Source organism: Bos indicus, chromosome 3, assembly GCF_029378745.1.
Source record: "Bos indicus isolate NIAB-ARS_2022 breed Sahiwal x Tharparkar chromosome 3, NIAB-ARS_B.indTharparkar_mat_pri_1.0, whole genome shotgun sequence".
Taxonomy (NCBI): Eukaryota; Metazoa; Chordata; class Mammalia; order Artiodactyla; family Bovidae; genus Bos; species Bos indicus.
This window is the reverse complement of record NC_091762.1, coordinates 92,889,426-92,911,546: the sequence shown is the minus strand read 5'-3', so window position 1 is coordinate 92,911,546 and position 22,121 is coordinate 92,889,426. Positions and strand designations below refer to the sequence as shown.

Genomic DNA, 22,121 nt, shown 5'->3' with positions numbered 1-22,121 from the left:
GTCTTTTTCTCAACGTGGAAAAAAGCAAACTCATAGTCTGCTAATTTCTGCAGTCTCAGACAATCAGAATTCCAACTGTCTGGGAGAGCCAATCTAAGAAAGCAAGAAATTAATCTTTTCAAAGTTAACGTCTCGGAGGCGTCGCGTCAGTATTTGGGTTGGACGTAACCTTGCTATCGTAACGCAGATGAAACCCCAAATTTAATAAGGCTAAGACACTCCGACAACATAAGAAACATAACAGGATATTGCAAAGAGATTAGGGCGCTTCCTCTGGACGGCGCGGATGGGCCACGGAGAGGGCGGGGGTGGGGGGGGGTGCGCCCGTGGAAGGAGGGTGCACAGCGAGGCGAGTCCTGGTCCCTGGCCGGGCCTGAGGACGAACGGCCTAGGCAGAGGGCTCCTCCAGGCCCACCTGGTGTGGGAGCAGAGGCTCCGCAGGATAAATGTGAACCAGCTGCAAGGACGAGCACGGGAGTGTTACAGTTGGACTGGGCGGGGAAGGCTTACCTCATGAAAGAACTGTGCAAACGGCTGCTGGAAAGATAATAAAAGGATTAACTGCTATTTTAGTGGGCCATTTACTCTTCAATCAAAGTGTCTCATCTATTTCCTGTTCTCTGGAGGCTCTGCGTTCAAAATTCCTTTGTCTATTACAGCACATGGTAGCAGAGGCCTGTCATGAGAAATTAATAATTTTACAGGGAAGGGAGATTTTATTTATCTGGGTGCGGACTAGCGCCCGCCCCTTCCCCTGGGTTACCTACTGCACCGGTCTCTCTGGAAGAGGCAGCACGCCCACAGCACACACAGTAGACCTCAGAGATTCTGCTACCATCTTCAGAGGATGGCACCCGGCAGGGCTGGCCCCAGGACCCCAGAGAACAATCAGTTTAACAGGGGAAGATGCACACAAACAGGAGCATCACAGTTGAGAAAGATGAGAGTTCAACTTCCACTCCCAGGGTTACTAGCTGTGTAACCTTGAAAGTGAAGTGAAAGTCACAGTGGTGTCCAACTCTTTGACGCCATGCACTGCAGTCCATGGAATTCTCCAGGCCTGAATACTGGAGTGGGTTCAGTTCGGTTCAGTCGCTCAGTCATGTCCGACTCTTTGTGACCCCATGAATTGCAGCACGCCAGGCCTCCCTGTCCATCACCAACTCCTGGAGTTCACTCAAACTCATGTCCATCGAGTCGGTGATGCCATCCAGCCATCTCATCCTCTGTCATCCCCTTCTCCTCCTGCCCCTAATCCCTCCCAGCATCAGAGTCTTTTCCAATGCGCAGGAGGGCGGAGAGGAGCTACTCCACGTTCAAGGTCAGGAGGGGCAGCCGTGAGGAGATACCCCTCGTCCAAGGTAAGGAGCAGCGGCTGCACTTTGCTGGAGCAGCCGTAAAGAGATACCCCACATCCAAGACAAGAGAAACCCAAGTAAGATGGTAGGTGTTGCGAAAGGGCATCAGAGGGCAGACTGGAGTGGGTAGCCTTTCCCTTCTCCAGGGGATCTTCCCAACCCAGGGATCGAACCCAGGTCTCCCTCATTGTAGGTGAATTCTTTACCAGCGGAGCCAGAAGGGGGCAAGTTATCTTCATCATTGTTATTAGTATTACTAGCAAGATTATTAGCCTCTATTATTGTTGTCATTATGGTTTGTCTCTAACTGTGGGACCTGGGGCAAATTATACAATCTCTCTGAGCCTCAGTTGCCTCATCTTTAAAATGGGGAAAAATAGTATCTGCCCCATAATGTTGTTGTGAGGACCACAGGGAGCATGAGACCACAGGCTTAGAATAGCCCCTGCACACAGTCAGCACTCAGGGGCTGGGCTTGCAGGTCTTACTACCATAATCCTAAACCCCTAAGAGGTAAGATGAAGTGTTCTCACAGCAGCAGGTGGAAGGCCCGCTGGGCCCTACTGAACTTCCACTTCTTCATCTGCAAAAGCCCTTGGCAACCCCAGGTAAATATAGACATGGCTTGAACATCACCTGCCCCATGAAGCCCATTTAGGTTTCTCCTCCCTGGGTGGATACAGACTCCATCTCAGAGTCTGTGAGTGACTCCTGTCACTCACCTCCCTCCCATCAACTCTACATGGGAGCCCAAGAAAAGCGCCATGCCAGGGTTCAGGTCAGGCTGCCTCCACAAGGGCCTTGCAGGTACCAGTGAGGTCACCCCCAGACAGAAGATGTGAAGGAGAACTGCAGCTCAGTGGCTGTCAACTGCAGGATCTCCGAGAGAGATGGGGACTGTGTGCGGCCCAGGACCCCGCCTTGTGATGCCCTCTGGACAACTCCTTCCAGAGAGGGGCATGCCCTCTTACAAGTCACGTGTCACAACACCCCAGATGAACAGGGGCATCACCAGGAATCAGCCTGGCCACCAGCTCTCCCTCCAGCACACTCTCAGCCCAAAGACACACAATACAGTCCACTTCTCAGCCTGCTCATTCCAGCCGCTCCCCATGACCCCAGCATGCCAACCACCCCACATTATTTGGCAGGGGCCGTCCCCTGCCCCTCACTTGTCTACAGAGTGAATTCTTTCTCATCCTCAAGACATGGCCTCCTTGAAGTTATATAAGCTGGTCCAGTGGGTGCCCAAGTCACAAGCAGATGGGCCCCAAGGGCCAACAGCTGGTCCCAGGAAGATGGACTTTATGCTGCTGGTTGCCGATGCTTCTCGCCCCCTCCCTGGCCCTGCAATGCTGCCCAGCGCTTTGAGCAAGAACAGAGAGAGGTCCACCTCTCCCCCAGCTGCACCCCTTCCCAGACTGAGTTCTCCATGAGGCAGGCGAGGGCCCAGAGACAGTGAGTGCATACGAGTGTTGGAAGAACTCAACTTTGGCTATGACACTGGCCCTACAGACCAGGCACACTGCTTCCTTCCTCTGCCTTTCCCAAGCCCCAACAGTTGGGAAGACAGAGCTGGGACTTGGTACCTCCATCGGCCCTTCCACTCCCAGGCAGGCACCTGTCCTGATGAGCTGGCGGGACCTTGGGGGTGGCTTGGCTAAAGATATCAGAGACTAAGACAACATTCCTGATACAGATTTCCACCACAGTGAGAGCAGCACGTGAAAATGACCAGTCAGAAGGGCTGGAGGCCTCAATGCCTACAGTTAATGTGTGTGTGTGTGTGTGTGTGTGTGCGCGCGTGCACGCATGTGTGTGTGTGTGTGTGAGTGTGCACATGTGTGTGTGCAAGCATAGGCATGTCCCTGGAAACCTTAGTCTCCACCTCAGCCAGAACGCCGCAGGTGCTATCCAGGGCCTTATCTGCTAACCAAAGGTCTCACCCCAAAGCCTGCCCTGGGCACCCACAGCTCTCAAGCCTGATGCCTGTAGGGACCCAGTGCTCTGTGGACAAAATCAAGCCTGTGACCCCTAGTGAAGAGCCAGAGCCAGGGGCGAGCATATTCCCCATGACTCACCTGGTCATCAGCAGACGGGACACGAGCATTTGTGTGTAAGAAAGAAGGCCGGCTGAGCTGCTCTGACCCCAGATCACAGGTGTCACCACCTGAACAGCGTGTGTGACACCAGACCGTAGACGGTAGAGAAGAGGGTACCTGGCAAGTTCGAGGGGCCCTCCACCAAGGTCCCCAGTGAATGGGGCACTGACCATTGTGACTGGTGGCCACATCCATAGTACTGGTCCTTCCCTCTTCAAGCAAGGGGACCCTGGCCAGACGCCAGGGGAGGCCCCCAGGCAGAGCTCTGCCAGGGCAGTGAGCTAAGTGCAGCACTGTGGGGGCAAACCCGGAGGCCATGGGAACTCACCATGCATTTGTTGGGCTTCTCACCCGAGTGCACCCTCATGTGGATGAGCAGCTTGTAGCGGGCGTTGAAGGGCTTGTAGCGACGCACGCAGCCTGCCCAGAAGCAGGTGAAGTCTTCGCCCTTGCGCTGGTCTATGTGGCTCTTCTCGATGTGCCGCACCAGCTCCTCCTGCTGCTCGTAGGCTGCACAGCAGTCCACCCAACGGCACGCCTGCCGCCCAGCCAACCCCCTGCCCGCCAGGCCCAGCCCCAGACCCCCAAGGCCCGGGCCAGGCGGCAGCTGAGACAGGGGGTAGGGGGGCGGCAGGCCCTGCTGGTGAAGTCCAAAGAGCTCTGAGAACTCGTCCGCGGGCTCCTGCTTCAGGAAGCCGGCCTTCCGGCACGCTTCAAGCCGCAAAGTGCCCTCGTGGCTCTCGGTGGACGCAGAGCTGGGCCGGGCCCGCTTGGGAGGGCCCCCCGTGTCTCCCGGCATAGGGGGGCTCCGGAGTCCGTTGACACAGGTAACCAGGGCTGTCTGGGAGGAGCGGATGATGGAAGTGATGTCGGAGGCGGCGCAGGGCGAGACAGAGACCGAGGAGGTGGGGGGCAGCCCCAAGAGGCAGCAGCGCTTCAGGCCCCCCTCCGGGAGGTGGGCCTCAGGTGGGGGTCCCAGGCCCGAGCTGGGTTCACTGCCCAGAAGGTAGCAGGAAGGTGCGGGGTTGGCAAGGCCTCGGCCCGGGAGGTCCAGGTCTGTGTGCAGGCCTGTGGCCGGCGGGGCCCGGCAGTGGGCGGATGGGGGTGCGCGAGCTTCCGTCATGGCCCGGTAGTCAGGCAGGGATTCCTGCTTGATGTGCTGTGTGGCTGGGAGGCCACCATTCACATAGGTGGCCTGGGGCCTGGGGGACCTGGAAGACAGTGCAGAGGGGTCATGAGAGGGTGGGCACTCCACAGTGGGGAGGGCCGGGCCGGGGACAGCAGGAGCCTGAGGGCGGAGGGGGCGGAGAAGCCCAGAGCAGGGGAGGAAGGCTGACACTGGCAGCAGAGAGATGAGGCCTGGTGGTCCAGTGAGCAGGAAAGAGCATGGAGCAAGAAGGGGAGAGAGAAAAAGCGGAGGGGGCTGGGGAGATGTTCAAGAGAGGCAGGAGGTCTGAAAACATGACTGTGTGGGGGAAGATGCCAGTAAGGCGCACGTTTTGTCCTTTTATTATATCCAGACCACCCTCTCCAGACCAAGCGCCATCTGTCCTGCCTCTGAGGCCTCCCTGGGTCTGCCCTGTCCCGCTGCCTGTGACCTTCTAGTGAGTTCTGGAGGAAGAAGGCTGAGAATGGTTCACGGAGAGACACCAGGTCCAGTCTGTTTTAAATTCTGCTTACTTGTCCCTTAAATCTCTCTTAATTCTTGTAATCATTCTTAACTTCTAAAAATGTGATGTTTTGCCCCAAGCAATCTGTTTTTTTCCACTGTGAACATCAGTGAGTAGGGGTTTGAATCACAGTCACAGTGAGGAGTCATCCCAGGAAAAACCGAAGAAAACTTTCTTTGGAGCGAATGTTCCAGAATGTCAAGCCAGTGAGTGCACGAAATGCCACTCTGGGGAGAAGCCATGGGAAGGCAGGCCACGTGGGACAGTGGGAAAATCTAGGTTAACTTCTCTTAACCCTCAGGTCTCTATCTCTTTAAAATATATATATATAGATATTTATTTATTTATTTGGCAGCACTGAGTCTTAATAGCAGCACGCAGGATCTTCTGTCTTCATGGCGGCACGCAGGATCTAATTTCCTGACCAGGGATCGAACCTGGGTCTCCTGCATTTTGGGAGCATGGAGTCTTAGCCACAGGACCACTAGGGAACACCCAACCCTCAGGTCTCAGGTTGAGACCTGGGGCCAGGCTCAGCCACACCTCGCTGTGCAGACCTTGGCAAGATGCTCTGGACCTCTCCCTGCACCCTGACGTTGAATGGCTCTCCTGAGGGTGAGGATGATGATGGGCAGGGCCCGGCTGGTCAAGACGCTGCCATCATCACACAGGTAGTACACACCTTCCTAGAGAGGGCCTCTCCCAAATGCAGGACAAGCCCATGCAGAAAGAGGTGTCAGGGCCTGCCGGTCATCAGAGAATTCTGAGAGGGGGAGACCCCAGCAAAGTGACACTGGACTCAGGGCCAGAGAAGCCCCAGCAGCTGGCTGGGCAGATTAAGAGGCCTACGGACGTGCCCAAAGCCTGACCCCACACGCCCTTGTACCTTTCCCCAGCCAAGCCTCAGTTTCCTCACCTGTGAAATGAGGACTAACCCTCCCTACCTTGGAGGGTGGCTGCCAGGATCAAGGGAGGAGACAGGTGCTGTGACAGCCCCTGGGAGGAGGGCAGCATGGTGAGGGGTACCACCAGCGCTGCCATTATTACCGCCATCTTCCTGGGGCTCCTTTGGAGCCTGGGGTGGTGGGGTCATCACCTGTCCGTCTGCTTCCCAACATGGCCCGGCAGCCCATCCCCTCCCTCTTGGGGTCCCTGGAGCTCTGGCATCCTCAGCTCCAGCCTTGAGGTGGAGGAGCAGAGACAGGACAGGAGAGAAGGAAAGTCAGAGCCTGGAGCCCTCAGAGACCACTGGCTCCAACACCACGGCTACCAAGAGCGCGGAGCGCTCACAGAAGCCACAAGCAGCAAACCAGAGACAGGCATGGACCGGAGCCCAGGCTCCCCGTCCCTCCCAGGGTGTAGCCTTCGCATGTGCAGAACCCAACCTGAAGTGCTCCCTGGATGGGAGGCTGGGGAAGGGGCGCTTCAGTTCGGTTCTCAATTACACTTGAACAAGTCTCTGCCTCACTCACCAGAGGCCTCTCTTCCTTCTCAGGAACTCTGCTGTCCAGAGCATGGTCACCAGGTGGAATCAGAGGGAGCAAACACATACCCCCAATCTACAGGGCTAGGGACTCTGGGCTCACTATTGCCAGCAGAAAGCTCTGAGCAGCTTAAAGATCTTATCTGAAGTTATGACTTTGTGGAGCTTAAAAAAAATAGTGCTCTTTGCATGGTCATGATCCTGGGTCTGGCGGAGGTGGGCATGGGTGGGGAAGGGCAGCCAGATGAGCATCTGTTTGGAGCAATCGCTTTAAAAACAGACTGTGTGTAAAATAGATGCCAGTGGGAATTTGCTGTGTGATGCAGGGAGCCCAACCTGGTGCTCTGTGACAGCCTAGAAGGGTGGGATGGGGTGGGAGGTGGAAGAGAGGTTCAAGAGGGAGTGGACATATGTATGCCTATGGCTGATTCATGTTGATGTATGGCAGAAACCAACACAGCTTTGTAAAACAACTACCCTCCAATTAAAAATAAGTAAATTTAAAAATAACAAAGCCAGGTTAAAGCAACCAACACTAGGAGAAGAGAAGAGCTGTGTTGTTCTGTGACTGAGTTACCCGAATTTGTTGTTCAGTCGCTAAGTCATGCCTGAATCTTTTGTGACCCCATGGACTATGGCCCACCAGGCTCCTCTGTCCATGGGATTCTCCAGGCAAGAATAGTGGAGTGGCTTGCCATGCCCTCCTCCAGGGGATCGTCCCAACCCAGGGATTGAACCCACATCTCCTGCACTGCAGGTAGATTCTTTACCACTGAGCAACTAGGGAAGCGAGTTACCTGAATAATCAACAGCAAAACCTTGAATGGCATCAGGCAGGGAAGGGTCAGCTCAGGCCCCAGGGTCTCCTGGCTCTGAATGCCAGCTAAGGCAGCCCCTCTCCTTGCCCTCGTTGTCCCTATGAGGCTAGGCAGTGGTTCTGGCCCTGCTCTGCTGCTGAGCCCTGTCACCCCAGGCAATTCCCATCGCAATCTCTAGAAACTGTGAGCACAGGGCCCTAGAAAGAAGGAACAACTCCAGCCGCTTTCCCAGGGGCCATCTCATGAATCCCAGCAATACAACGATGCACGTATCTGCTGAAGGCATGGCCAAATTCTTCAAGGGAGACACTACCATCTATTTGACTTAGGAATGAAGCAATGTGCCCAGCCCTCAGAGGCAGGCAGTGAGAGCAGGAATTTGAATCTGATCTGTTTGAATCAGAGGGAGCAGCATGAACAGAAAGACCCCAAGACACAAGGCAATCCATGGGAGGGAGAAGGCACAGGATCCAACTGGGTGTGGGATGGGGGCTGGGGGCTCTTTTTCTTCAGGAAAATGAGGAAGTTTGGAAGAGCCAGAACAGCAGCAGAAGCGGCAGCGACTCAGACTGATGCTGGTGTAGGGTCCTGGGTACAGACTCTGCTGTGCTCTGACAAATGAAATCCAAAATAACAAATGATGTTTCTGATCATCTCTACCAAAAAAAAAAAATTCTACTTCCTAAGCTTTGACTAGCATAGCTTCTTCCGTAAGATAGAAGGAATTTCACTGAGCAAACTAGATGCTGCCAGGGGAGCCTCAGTGAACAATCAAGCAGATAAATGCATTTGACTGTCCCCAAACAATGCACAGATCAAAGTCTAAAAGATGCTTGCTTACTCCTCGTCATGTACTTAAATGCATCCCTTTAAAATTCATAATTTGAAGTCCTAACCCCCAGTGAGACTGGATTTGGAGGTAGGGCCTTCAGGGAGATAATTAAGGTTAAATGTGGAAATAGGGCAAGGCCCTGATCCAATAGGACTGGAGTCCTTGTAAGAATAAGACAAGACACCAGAGGTGCACACACCAAGAAAAGACCCCGTGAGGACACAGGGGAGCAAAAAGGTGGCCATCTGCGAGCCCAGGAGAGAGGCCTCAGGAGAGACCAAACCTGCAGACACCTTGATCCTGGACCTCCAGAACTGAGGAAATAAATGTCTGTTCTTTGAGCCACCCAATCTGAAGGGCTTTGTTATGGCAGCCCAAGCAGATTAACTGTTGTTGTTCCGTTCATGTTCAACCCTTTGTAACCCCATGACCTGCAGCACACCAGGCTTCGCTATCCCTCACCATCCCCCAGAGTTTGCTCAAACACATGTCCATTGAGTCAGTGATGCCATCCAACCATTTCATCCTGTTGCCTGCGTCTCCTCTTGCCTTCAACCTTTGCCAGCATCAAGGTCTTTTCCAATGAGTCAGCTCTTCTCATTGGGTGGGAAATACTGGAGCTTCAGCTTCAGCATCAGTCCTTCCAATGAATATTCAGGACTGATTTCCTTTAGAATTGACTGATTTGATTCCCTTGCAGTCCAATGGACTCTCATGAGTCTTCACCAGCACCACAGTTCAAAAGCATCGGTTCTTCAGCGCTCAGCCATCTTTATGGTCCAACTCTCACATCTGTACCTAACTACTGGAAAAACCATAGCTTTGACAACATGGACCTTTGTGAGCAAAGTGATGTCTCTGCTTTTTAATACGCTGTCTAGGTTTATCATAGCTTTCCTTCCAAGGAGCAAGTGTCTTCTAATTTCATGGCTGCAGTCACTGTCTGCAGTGATTTTGAAACCCAAGAAAATAAAATCTGTCACTGCTTCCACTTTTTCCCATCTATTTGCCATGAAGTGATAGGACTCGATGCCATGACCTTAGTTTTATGAATGTTGAGCTTTAAATCAGCTTTTTCACTCTCTGTCACTTTCATCAAGGGGCTCTTTAGTTCCTCTTCACTTTCTGACATTTGGGTAGTGTCATCTGCATATCTGAGGTTGTTGATATTTCTCACAGTAATCTTGATTCCAGTTTGTGCTTAAACAAGCAGGATGACAATACACAGCCTTGCTGTACTTCTTTCTCAACTTTGAACTAGTCTGTTGTTCTATGTCCAGTTCTAACCGTTGCTTCTTGACCTGTATACAGGTTTCTCAGGAGACAGGTAAGGCTTTATGGTATTCCCTTCTCTAAGAATTTTCCACAGTTTGTTGTGATCCACACAGTTAAAGGCTTTCGCATAGTCAACAAAACAGAAGTGGATGTTTTTCTAGAATTCCCTTGTTTCCTCTATGATCCAACAAATGTTGGCAATTTGATCTCTGGTTCTTGTGCCTTTTCTAAACCCAGCTTGTACATCTGGAATTTCTCGGTTCATGTACTGCTAAAGCCTAGCTTGAAGGATTTTGAGCATTATCTTGCTAGCATGTGAAATGAATGCAACTGTGTGGTAGTTCAAACGTTCTTGGGCATTGCCTTTCTTTGGGGTTGGAATGAGAACTGACCTTTGCTTTATCCTGTGACCACTGCTGAGTTTTCCAAATTTGCTGGCATATTGACTGAAGCACTTTAACAGGATCATCCCTTAGAGTTTTAAATAACTCAACTGGAATTTCATCACCTCCACTAGCTTTGTTCGTAGTAATGCTTCCTAAGGCCTACTTGACTTCACACTCCAGGATGTCTGGCTATAGGTGAGTGACCACGTCATCGTGGTTATCTGGGTCATTAAGACCTTTTTTGTCCAGTTTTTCTGTGTATTCTTGCCACCTCTTCTTAACCTCTTCTACTTCTATTACATCCTTACTGTTTCTGTCCTTTTCTTGTGCCCATCTTTGCATGAAATGTTTCCTTGGTATCTCCAATTTTCTTGAAGAGCTCTCTAGTCTTACCCATTCTATTGTTTTCTTGTTTCTTTGCATTGTTCAGTTAAGAAGGCTTTCTTATCTCTCCCTGCTATTCTCTGGACTCTGTATTTAGTTGAATATTGAATATATCTTTCTTTTTCTCCCTTGCCTTTACTTCTCTTCTTTTCTCAGCTATTTGTAAAGCCTCTCAAACAACCACTCTGCCCTCTTGCTTTTCTTTTTCTTTGGGATGGTTCTGGCCACTGCCTCCTGTGCAATGTTACAGACCTCCGTCCATAGTTCTTCCGGCACCCTGTCTACCAGACTAATCCTTCAAATCTATCCATCATCTCCACTGTATAATCATAAGGGATATGATTTAGGTCATACCTGAGTAGTACAGTGTTTTCCCTACTTTCTTTTATTTAAGCCTGCATTTTGTGATAAGGAGCTCATGATCTGAGCCACAGTCAGTTCCAGGTCTTGTGCAGACTGTATAGAGCTTCTCCATCTTCAGCTGCAAAGAATATAATCAATCTAATTTCAGTGTTCACCATCTGGTGATGTCCATGTGCAGAGCTCTCTCACGTGTTGTTGGAAGAAAGTGTTTGCTATGACCAGTGTGTTCTCTTGACAAAACTCTGTTAGCCTTTGCCTGCATTGTTTTTTATTCCAAGGTCAAACTTGCCTGTTACCACAAGCATCTCTTGACTTCCTACTTTTGCATTCTAATACCCTACAATGAAAAGGTTATCTTTTCTTGGTGTCAGTTCTAGAAGGTCTTGTAGGTCTTCACAGGGCCAGTCAACTTCAGCTTTTTCGGCATTAGTGATTGGGGCATGGACTTGTATTACTGTGATGTCGAATGGTTTGCCTTGGAAACAAAACAAGATCATTCTGTCATTTTTGAGATTGCACCCAAGTACTGCATTTTGGACTCTTTTGTTGTCTAGGAGGGGTACTCCACTTCTTCTAAGGAATTCTTACCCACAGTAGTAGATGTAATGGTCATCTGAATTAAATTTGTCCATTGTCATCCATTTTAGTTCACTGAATCCCAAGATACCAGTGTTCACTCCTGCCACCTCCTGCTTGGCTCCGTTCAGTTTACCGTGATTCATGGATGTAACATTCCAGTTTCCTGCACAGTATTGTTCTTACAGCATCAGACTTCACTTTCACTACTAGACACATGCCCCGCTGAGCAGCATTTCCACTGTGGCCCAGCCGCTTCATTCTTTCTGGAGCTATCATTAATTGCCCTCCACTCTTCCCCAGTAGCATGTTGGAGAACTTGTGACCTGAGGTGGGTGGGGGTGGCTCATCTTCTCATGTCGTATCTTTTGCCTTTTCATACTGTTCATGGGGTTCTCGCAGCAAGAATACTGGAGTGGTTTGCCATTCCCTCCTCCAGTGGATCACGCTGTGTCAGAACTCTTCACTATTACCCATCCATCTTGAGTGGCTCTGCACACATGGTCCATAGCTTCACTGAGTTACACAAGCAGATTAATACACCCATGTAAATTAGAAGTCTCACTGATATCAAAGAAAGCCACAGAGAGCCTATAGTCTCAAAGAAAATAGTTCCATGTGGGAAAAATAAGCCCCCTGCTAACTAGGACTCTCTCCCATCATGGAGCTCTCACTGAAGAGTAAACTCTGTTGGGGAGACCTTTACTTCCTTCACCAAGGCACCCCCACCCCCAGCATGAACCATGATGCCTGGGACAGAACTGGGGCTTGATAAATGATTGGTGAAGGAACCAGCTATAAACAGGCAAGTGGGCCAGTTTTAGACTTTCTGATCAGTGAGACAGGCCCCAGGAGAGCAGCCCCAGGCAGTGGATGAGGGCCAAGGGGCTGAGTGGGTGGGTGCAGAGGCCTGTCTGGGGTTGGTCTCTGCCTGTCAGCAAACTAGAGGGCATAGCAACGCGGTTGGGACCCTTGGAGAAGTCTCAGGAGGCAGAGTTCAGTCCAATATGCAATCTGATGGAATATCTGTTCAGAGGTGCACATCACTGGGAACGTGCCAGCACTGAATGATGGTTACCTGGCAGAGTTCTATGGGGCAGTGGCTTCCTGGGGCAGGAGACGTCTAGATGGAGGAACTCCTCTCCGCTCTAGGAACAGTCCAGGGTTGGACACTACAGTGTGCATGAACCCTGAGCTGGGGTCTCCCTCCCCAGCTTCTCTATCATCCTCTGAATCTTATTCTTCTGAAATGGTTAACAGTCAGCTCAGCTTCTGCAATGGGGAAACCCACCTCAGTAAGAGCATTCCTGCGTCTCACGAGGCGGTGCAGTGGCGAGGTGTGGAGCCTGGACCAGGCAGCTGTCCACATGCCTCACGGGCTCCAGCTGGTCTCCAGCCCTCCCATGCCTCAGTTTCCCTGTGTGTCCATGAGCCAGGTAAGACCTAGGAAACCCTAGGGACCTAGGCCTAGGGACCGTCTACAGAAGGCAGCTGATGCGTGGGGCTGGAGCACGTACCTGCTGGGGTGGGGGAAATGCAGCAGCCTCTCGCAGGCAAGGGGGTGGCCCCGGGGTGGCGGGCTTCCTGCAGGGAGGAACAGGCCCTGGCGGCAGGTGGGGCCAGGGCCCTCGGCAAGGTCCAGATCCAGCAGACTCTTCTCCGAGCCTGGAGTGCAGTGGCCGTAGCTCCCATTCACTATGCAGAGAGAGACAGAAGCAGACAAAGTGAGTGGGGACAGCCTGTAGAAGGTGCGGGTACAGGGCAGTCACTGGGGTTCCCGTGGCACAGAGCCCCTTGAGCAATACGACCCGAACCTCTGCTGTACCAGGCACTGGGGACCCCTGTTAATTCCCATAATCACCAGCAGGGTCTGTAATAAAATCCCCAGTTCTCAGATGCAGATGCTGAGCTCCAGTGGGTAACTGTTTATCTTCATACAAACACAGAACACTTACAACATACGAGACACGATTCTGGGTGCGGGAAACATGGTGGGCTAGACACACACACTCCTGCCTCTTGGAGTTGACAATCTAAGATCCTGGCACTTATCTGACAACATGCATGGCCACAGCGGGAGCTGGGTGCCCAACGGGTGAGTGTCACTGACACTTGTAGGTCAAAGAGGAGGTGCTCACTAAGCAGCATGTGTTCTTGTTATCACCAAAGCTCAACGCACGTTGTTCTCCAAATAGCGTTACTCCACAGAGGCACAGTACACAGTTACTCACACCTCTCTATCTCCATGGTTCTTTGACAGGCTATCACAGGCCCTGCTGTGCCCAACTCCTGGATTTTTAAGGAGACAAACTGAGGGAGATGCGCCTCAATTAGTCTTGAAATCTATGTGTGTGCTCAGTCGTGTCCAGCTGTTTACAGTCCCATGGACTGTAGCCCGCCAGGCTATTCTGTCCATGGGATTCCCCAGGCAAGATTACTGGAGTAGGTTGCCATTGCCTATTCCAGGGGATCTTCCTGATCCAGGGACTGAACCCGCATCTTCTGTGGCTCCTGCATTGGCAGGTGGATTCTTTACCTTTCTGCCATCTGGGAAGCCCCTTGAAATCTACAGAAAGCCCTTAAAAACTATATAAAGTACAAGCAAACGTTAGGCGTGGTTGCTACATATTCACTGCCCCCTGCATCTCGGTTTCCTCATTTACAGTGTGATGAGGGTTAATCCGAAGCCTGTCGTCCTGAACTTTCCACCCAGTCATTTGGCAGGGTTATGCGAAGGAGGAAAGGGTATGGGCTTCAGGGCCTGGTGAGCCCCATGTGAGCCCCTCCTGCCCCCACCCAAGCCTGTGACTCAGACAAGTCCCTCCCCAAGGCTGAGTCCCCTGTACAAAACGGGGACAGCCATGCAAGTTCTCCAGAGATGATGTCAGGTGTGTGAGCTGAGGTGCAGAGCCCCTAGGCAAGCGTGGGCGCCCAGTAAGTGGGATACCAGAAGTGGAAAGCGCTCTTAACATCAAACAGCACTCTGAAAAGTACAGAGTGTGTGACGGAGGTGATAAAACATTACTAACAGGCCCAGGGGGCTTTCCCAGTGGCTCAGGGGTAAAGAATCCTCCTGCAATGCAGGAGATGTGGGTTCGATTCCTAAGTTGGAAAGATCCCCTGGAGAAGGAAATGGCAACCCACTCTAGTACTCTTGACTGGGAAATGCCATGGACAGAGGAGACTGGAGGGCTACAATCCATGGCGGCACAAAGAGTCAGACATGACTTAGTGACTAAACAACAGCAGGCCCAAGGACTGTCTAGGGACTATCAACACTGAGCAAGAAAAGAGCTGATATCAGTGCACAATTAGCCGGAAGTTTAAGGACAAGGACAGGAGAAGTGCCCTTTGCTGAGCAGTATGTGCAGGTCCTCACTCCACTGCCTCATTGGGGCCTTCTACCACCCTTGCAGGGAGAGATCAGGGTTATACCCATTGTACAGAGGAGAAAGCAGAGGCTCGGAAGGCTAAACTGCTCACTTGATCACTCAGCTAGTAACAGTCTGGGCTGAACTTCTGGCTCATGCCCATCAGACCCAAACCCCACGTTTTAATCCCTATGTAATAAAAAGTAGCCTCTCAGAATGACAAAAGTCCAACCTCATTCTCAAGGATCCAGCTCCCCCAAGCCTAATTCTACCCTGTCCGCCACCAAGGCAGCCCTTTCACAGAAGGCCAGACCCTCAGTGCTAACTCGCCACGTGCCCAAAGCTCCAGCAGACACAGGCATTCACCTGCCAAGCTCTTTACAGTTTGCAGGTGAGAACACAATGCTCTCAAGGTCCCAGGGCAGCTGACGCGTCTCCAGACAAGCATGTCCTCAGAAGTGGCCCTCTGGTCACTTTCTCAGGCCGAGCACTGGCCAGCATCCTACTGTGAGGAAACCTCACTCCCGCCGGCTTTGGCTGCTCCTTGGCCAGCCCCTCATAAGCTTATTTTTTAATAAATTGGCCATTTTTTAATTAAAAAGAAATCCCTGGTAACAAATGTGAACGGCCTGAGTTAATGAGAGCAGGCTGCCACTCATTTAACTCTGTCTCTGCTTGGCGGTCTCTGCCTTTCCCACATCATTTCTGCTTGTGATTTTATTGTCCCATTGAGGCAAACCCTGGGACTGAGCCTCAGAAAGCTGTGGATAATTTTATGACCATTAATAGCATTTGGCACAAAGACAGCTTCATCATCACGTGGGGCTGTTCTGCCAGGGTCTTTCTTCCAGAGCCTTTGAGTCAAGGATGTGGTTCTGAGGTTCTTTCCCCAACAGGCCCGTTGGGTAACCTACCCGCTCCGGGTTATCTGCTCCTCCTTCCCACAGGAAGATATGTGGAGAGACAGAAGGCAGGGCCCCAGAAGGTGCCCAGCAGCCCAGCATGCATCAGGTCCTATTCATCAAGCCTTCCCACTTGATTACCAGGAACATTCGATTCTTTGAAGCGTTCGCCCCTGTGAAGTGGACTCATTACCACCATTTTCCAGATGAGAAAAGTTGAGATTTGGAGATTAGGTGCCTTCCCCGAGGCGCCGGGGTCTGTAAGAGGCAGGGTCACAACACAAACCCAGATCCCTCAGACTTCAAAGCTCAAGTCCTGTGCTGTTGCCTCTCAGTCAACTGATCAATAACCGTGGACTCCGAAGCAAGCATGCCCCCTATTTGACTCCAGTAAGATCATGTTGCAGAGCCTCTGGGGAAGTCAAAGTACAGCCGTTACAATGACTCCTAAACTCCAATCTTTGCAACAACTCTGCCAGGTGGTAAGACCACTCCATCTCAGACAAAGACTCAGAGAAGTTTAGTGGGTTACCCAAGGTCACACAGGGAGTAAGGGGCTCAGTTGAGATATAAACCCATCACCTCTCGGGGGAAGAAACAGTCATTACTAGAACAACAATTGAGGACTACTGGCTCCTTCTCCACTGGACACAGTAAGAAGCTTTCCTACACTAAATAAAGGCAGGGAGAGAGGAAGGAGCCCCTTGGTCACAGTTTGGCACTGCTCGGGGCTCCAAGTCCATTCAAGCCCTGCTCTTATGTGACCCTCACAGCACCGTGATGAAAGCACTGGCCTCCCCACCCCACAGAGGGACACACAAGCACCAGAGCTGGCAAGTGGCTGCCCGAGGTCACATGGCGATTGCTAAGTCCAAACCCAGGTCTCCCCACACCCGTGCCAGACCCTGCTCTGGGCCACCTGCATTCTCACAACCTAGAAAGGAAAGCAGAGGCTGTGTCCCAGAGATGCTGCCACCACTGGAAAGACGTGGCTACTGTCACTCTGCAATCCTGGGCCCTCCCACCACCTTCCTGCTGCTGGCATTCCTCTCTGTCCCCAAGGGCACCACAGGGCCCACCCTGGCTCACTGTCTGTCTCCAGGAAGCAGGGGTGGTGTCCTTCTCTGGGAAGGCAAGGAAATGAGAGGGACACATCAGCCCCCACTGCCCTGAGGTGGCTGTGGGTACCCTGAAAAGGGACTGGCACCCAGAAGCTATGCCTCCCTCTGTACCACAGGGAGCCAACAACAGACCTCGGACTTGGCTCTTCCCACATAAATGAAGCTTCTTTGGAGGCTTGGGGGGTGAGAGGATTCTCTTTATTTTTGCAAATTGATGAGAAAATCTAGAATGTCAGGCCTGGGACTGAGTGACCATCTATTTTACTAATAGATGAAGAAACTGAGGCTCGGAGAAGGTCAGGACCTGCTTTAGTCACACAGAAAATCCATAGCAGAACCTGGACTGGCACACCCCAGGCTAGGTTAAGAGTTTGGTTTGGTTTCCTCTGCAAGTCTCAGTTTTCTCGTCTGTAAAATGGTGCTAACACCTACCTCACAAGATTGTGGGGACAATTAAGTGAGATTACGAACACAATGCACTTGCCATGGTGCCTAACTCACAGTAAGCACTTGAAAAGTAATAGTGATGATAATAATAACTACTTCTTCCATTTATCCTTGAGTTCAGGACAGGGCTGGAGGCAGGGTCCAGTATGAGAAGTATGACCCCGGGAAGGTCAGGTATGGATGACCCTGAGACCAGGCTCAGAAGGACAAACCCCTAAAGCTGAGGTGTCACCAAATGCAGGACTGGGCAGCCTGAATGAGGTCACAGCCAGCAAATCCACAGAAAGTGGCTCTAGTTACACACCACAGCATTTTGTAAATTACCGTAATGACTTGGCTATAAAGTGGTACCATATATAAGGTGACTCCCCACAGGAATTTTAATTTACACTGAAAACTGCCAAGTCTGCATGAGAGGGACAATGATGCATTCAGCATCTCAGGCCCAGATGCCACCTCCTTGTCCCAGGAACAGCCAGTGGCTGGGTCTAGGAAGGCCTACATGATGACTGCTCCTTGTTAATGGACAAGCAGACTTTTAGTGCTCATCAGGTGCCCGGCTAGTGATAGGGTACTGCAATTTACAGTCCATAAAAAATTTCACAGTCATCACCTATAAGCTTTGCTACAACCCTCAGAAGTTGGCCAGGGAGATTCGGAGGGGGCAAACAATTTGCCCAAGCTCACACAGCAAGTGCAGGGCTCAGATAGCAAACTTTCTCTGTAATAGGCAAGACAGTACACATTTTAAGCTTTATGGGCCATACATTCTCTGCCACAACCTACTCGACTCTGTTTTACTGTGAAAAGCAGCCACAGACAACATATAAACAGAAGACTGGGCTGTGTGCCAATAAAACTTTATTGAGAAGAAGAGTTCACTGGTTCTTGGACTGTAACATACTGACCCCAATCTAGTACAGCAGTTAGAGATGGGCTTTACAATTAGACCTTTCTACGTCTGGAAAACAGGAGCATTTTATGGGAGGGAGCTGATGACATGAAAACCACTGTCTTCTCTGATTGCAGGACCAGCCCTTGGTGGCATCTGATAAATGAAGGTGCCTTCAGCCTGGTTTGGGGATCCCCACAGCCTAGGCTCACCCCTTATCTGGGCATTACTTCCCACTCCCACAGCATTTTGCTGCCACGCTGCATTTTCCCCTGCCCTCCACTCAGGGTGCCTGATGCCTTCCAAGTCCCTCTGGGCCCCCAAAGCTCAGCAGAAATGCATCTCCTTCTGGAATGTTCTTTGGTCTTTCTCGCTCTCCCCAAGCTCCCCCACCTCTGCACAGGTCAGTCCCTGCAAATAGCTGCCAGTTAGGGTGCACCTAACCCAGCATCTGCCAAATACTTGACATGTTTGATCTCCCAGTTCAGTTCAGTTCAATCGCTCAGTTGTGTCCAAATCTTTGAGACCCCATGGACTACAGCATGCCAGGCTTCCCTGTCCATCACCAACTCTTGGAGCTTACTCAAACTCATGTCCATTGAGTCAGTGATGCCATCCAACCATCTCATCCTCTGTTGTCCCTTTCTCCTCCCGCCTTCAATCGTTTCCAGCATCAGGGTCTTCCAATGAGTCAGTTCTTCCTGTCAGGTGGCCAAAGTATTGGAGCTTCAGCTTCAGCATCAGTTTGATCTCTAAATCTCAACAACATCACCACAAGGTGGGGACTGTAAGACTCTGATCTACACCCCCCACACTGATGCTTTTACATGCAGTTAAAGTCCGGCCTCCCCCAGAGTCTGTGAAATCCTTCAGGACAAGGGTCTTGGAGCTCCAGAACTGCTGAAAGTCAGTGCATCTTGACAAATGATTTTGTCCAACTTTCTTCACACAGAGAAGAGAAAACAGGGGCTTGGACTGGGGAGAGGCTGGTCCCAGTCACACAGCAAGCAGGTTCTCTTGACACCTGGCCCCACCAGTGCTATTCCCCTCACTCTGAGCACACAGTTAGACCCACAGGAGGTGCTATGAAACATTGAGGAATGGGTGGCTAGAACGATTGTCCAAAGTTCTCTTCCATGCTTACTTTATGTCAGACACTGCGACTTGCGGAAACAGAACAAGTTTTGTCACACACACACACCTAGGTTGAAGTCCTAGCTCCATCATTAACTTTATGGCTGCTTGACCCTACTTTTCTGAACCTCAATTCCTTCTTCTGTAAAACAGGAATAAGAATCTCAGCTCCAAGAGTGGCTGTGAGGAGTAAATGAGATAATAGACTTAGAGGTGTGGTGTCAGTGTAGCCAGTACTTTAGTAAAAGTCTCTCTTTCTTGACAGGGGGGATACACAGTCACAGCCTCCCTGAGGTGATGTGTCTCCAGCAACAGCAGCCTGTTCTCCCAGGCAGTGTACCCCAGTGGCCACAGAGGGCAGCCTCAGGCCAACGAGGTCTTAAGTCTGACCCTGGGCTCTGCAGCCCCATCTCCAAGCCTCAGCTTTCCCCTGTGAGTAGTGGGAGTGGCAGGCCCAAGCAGAAGGGGCACCAGGGGCCCCAAACAGCAGGGGGCACCAGACTCCATTCTCAGGCCCAGGTGAGTGCTGGCTCTCTAAGGGTGCTCAGCAGAAGCCAAGCCGGTGCTGCATCTGCATCCCAGGGGCCCTTCTTCCTCCATGCTGCCTCGTCATCCCCTCTTTTCCCACCTCATCAAACCCAAGGCCTAGAAATCAGCAGGAAGTGAGACCTTCTGAAAGAGGAGAGGTAGGAAGCTTTTTCTCCAGTCTCAAAAGCCCTGCAGGATGGGCTGATCAATTCTGAGCCCTCTTAGGGTGCTGCAGGTCCCATCAGGGGGCCTGTAACCTTGCCAGGGCCCCTGGAGCTATGGAGCCTGATGCCTGAGGCCTCATGCCAGGCTTATGGCCACCCAGCGTCTCTTACCCTAGATCACAAAAAACTCCATAAATTCCCCTTTAAATCTATGCTAGATTTATGGGGACTTGGGCCAGTAAAACCTGAGCATGTTCACTTCAGGATGGCGCCGCAGAGAAAGCAGAGCGAGCCTGCAACTCTGTCCCATCCAGGGCCAGGAACTGAGCAGCCCAAGGCCGGCTGCACCTGGAGGTGCAGGTAAGTATATGAGCAGATATATACCAAGTTGCCCCTCAGACTCTCTTATTGCTATCAAATTAGCACATATTTGCTATAGAAAAAAATTAGAAAATGTACCAAGGCAACAAGTAGAAAATAAACACCATGTAAACAGTCATAAACCAGAGAGCCAGAGCAGACATGATCATGACCTCACATAAACTTCTGTGGTATTTCCCTAAGTATTCATGTAATTTTTTTTTTTACAAAAAGAAGAATGATATGCTTATTTTCTTGTATTCCACCTTTTTCATTTAGTAATGCATCATGAATATTAAAGTTCACGAAGTGCCCATTATGTGCAATGCACAGTACTAGGCTCCTTTCATGCCAGAATTACTAATTTTCCAGAGGAAGAGTAAGTGCCTTGCCCAAGGTAATGCATCTGTTGATTGGCGGAATCACAATGAAAGCCCCGCTCTCTCAGACTTGGAAGGCAGTGCTGACCCGGACATTGCTCCATTTCATTAAGAGATTTAGGGTCAATGCAGGCTGATTGTTTTCCTACTGTATGCATCTGCCTGGACTATCATTACAAAATATCATAGACTGGGTGGTTGGAAACATAGAAATTTATTTTCTCCTATTTCTAGAGGCTGGAAGTCCATGATCAAGGTTCCCACTGATTTGGTTTCTGGTGAGGGCTCTCTTCCTGGCTTGCACACAGCCACCTTCTCACCATGTCCCTCGTATGGCCTTTCCTAGTGCTCGCATGGAGGTAGGGGGGAGGAGAGGGAGAGTATACATGTGCTCTGTGTCTCTTCTTATTGGGTCAGGGCCTCATCATCATGACCTCATTTAACCTTCATTACTTGCTTAGAGGCCCCATCTCCAAATACAGCCATACTATAGGTTAGGGCTTTAACATCCGAATTAGGAGAGGGACACAAACATCCAGTCCATAACATTTAGTATGCATTCTCTCCTTTCCTCACCCTAGTAGGGTCCCATAATTCCACATCTATCTATGGGATATGAGAAGGAGAGAAAGTATAACATAGCAGATAAGAGTGCAGATTCTAGGGTCTACCTGATGAAGTCTGAATCCTGGTTTTGCCATTTACTAGCTGTGACCTTGTCTAAGTTAAGTGACTTAACTTCTCAGTGCCACAGTTTATGTAGTTAAAAAGGGTTTACATACCAAACGTGAAGTACAAAGAACAGTACTCCTGGACACAGCAGGCACTATGTAAGTGTCTGCTCTCATTGTTCTTATTCAGTTTTTAGGGTAGGATACAGAAGTCTGAACCAGTCAGCACATTCTAATCTCCCCAGCCACACTGCCACTGTGACTGGCTCAGAGACAGGCATGAAATGCAAGTTGGGAACTTCTCTTTGACATTAAGGAAAGAGCAGCCTCCACTCCTGTACATGCAAAACTGTCCATATTGAAAAATTACTAACTATCATCACTCAGACATTACTTTTGCCAATTATCTATCTTTCTGAAGCAACAACGTATGTTAGACCTATTCACTATGTTCTATATCTCTCTTATGCTCTTTCCTGAATTTTTCATCCTTTTTAACTTTCACGTGCTGTCTAGATATTGTCTAATAACCTATTTTCCAATTTATCAATCTTCTCTTTAACGGCGTCTAACCTATTAAGTCTCTATGATAAAAACTCTCCAGAAAGTGGGCATAGAGGGAACCTGAAAGTGAAGTGTTAATTGTTCAGTTGTGTCTGACTCTTTGCAATCCCATGGACTGCAGCCTGCCAGGCTCCTCTACCCTTGGGATTCTCCAGGCAAGAATACTAGAATGGGTAGCCATTCCCTTCTCCAGGGCATCTTCCTGATCCAGTTATCAAACACGGGTCTCCTGCATTGCAGGAGGATTCTTTATCATCTGAGCCACAGGAAAACCAGAAAGTGGGCAGAGAGGGAACCTACCTTAACATAATAAGGACCATATACAGCAAACCCACAGCTA

General features: G+C 50.6%; 1 protein-coding gene across 1 annotated transcript in view; it reads right to left on the bottom strand.

Annotated features, from left to right (window-relative positions):
• The window catches only part of GLIS1 (GLIS family zinc finger 1), a 260,563-nt gene that overhangs the window by 86,584 nt on the left and 151,858 nt on the right, over positions 1-22,121 (bottom strand). The window contains exons 3-4 of the mRNA XM_019957435.2: positions 12,765-12,942; positions 3,789-4,671 (exon numbers count right to left, since the gene is read on the bottom strand). Coding sequence (XP_019812994.2) covers positions 3,789-4,671; positions 12,765-12,942 — 1,061 coding nt within the window. The remainder of the gene's footprint in view (positions 1-3,788; positions 4,672-12,764; positions 12,943-22,121) is intronic.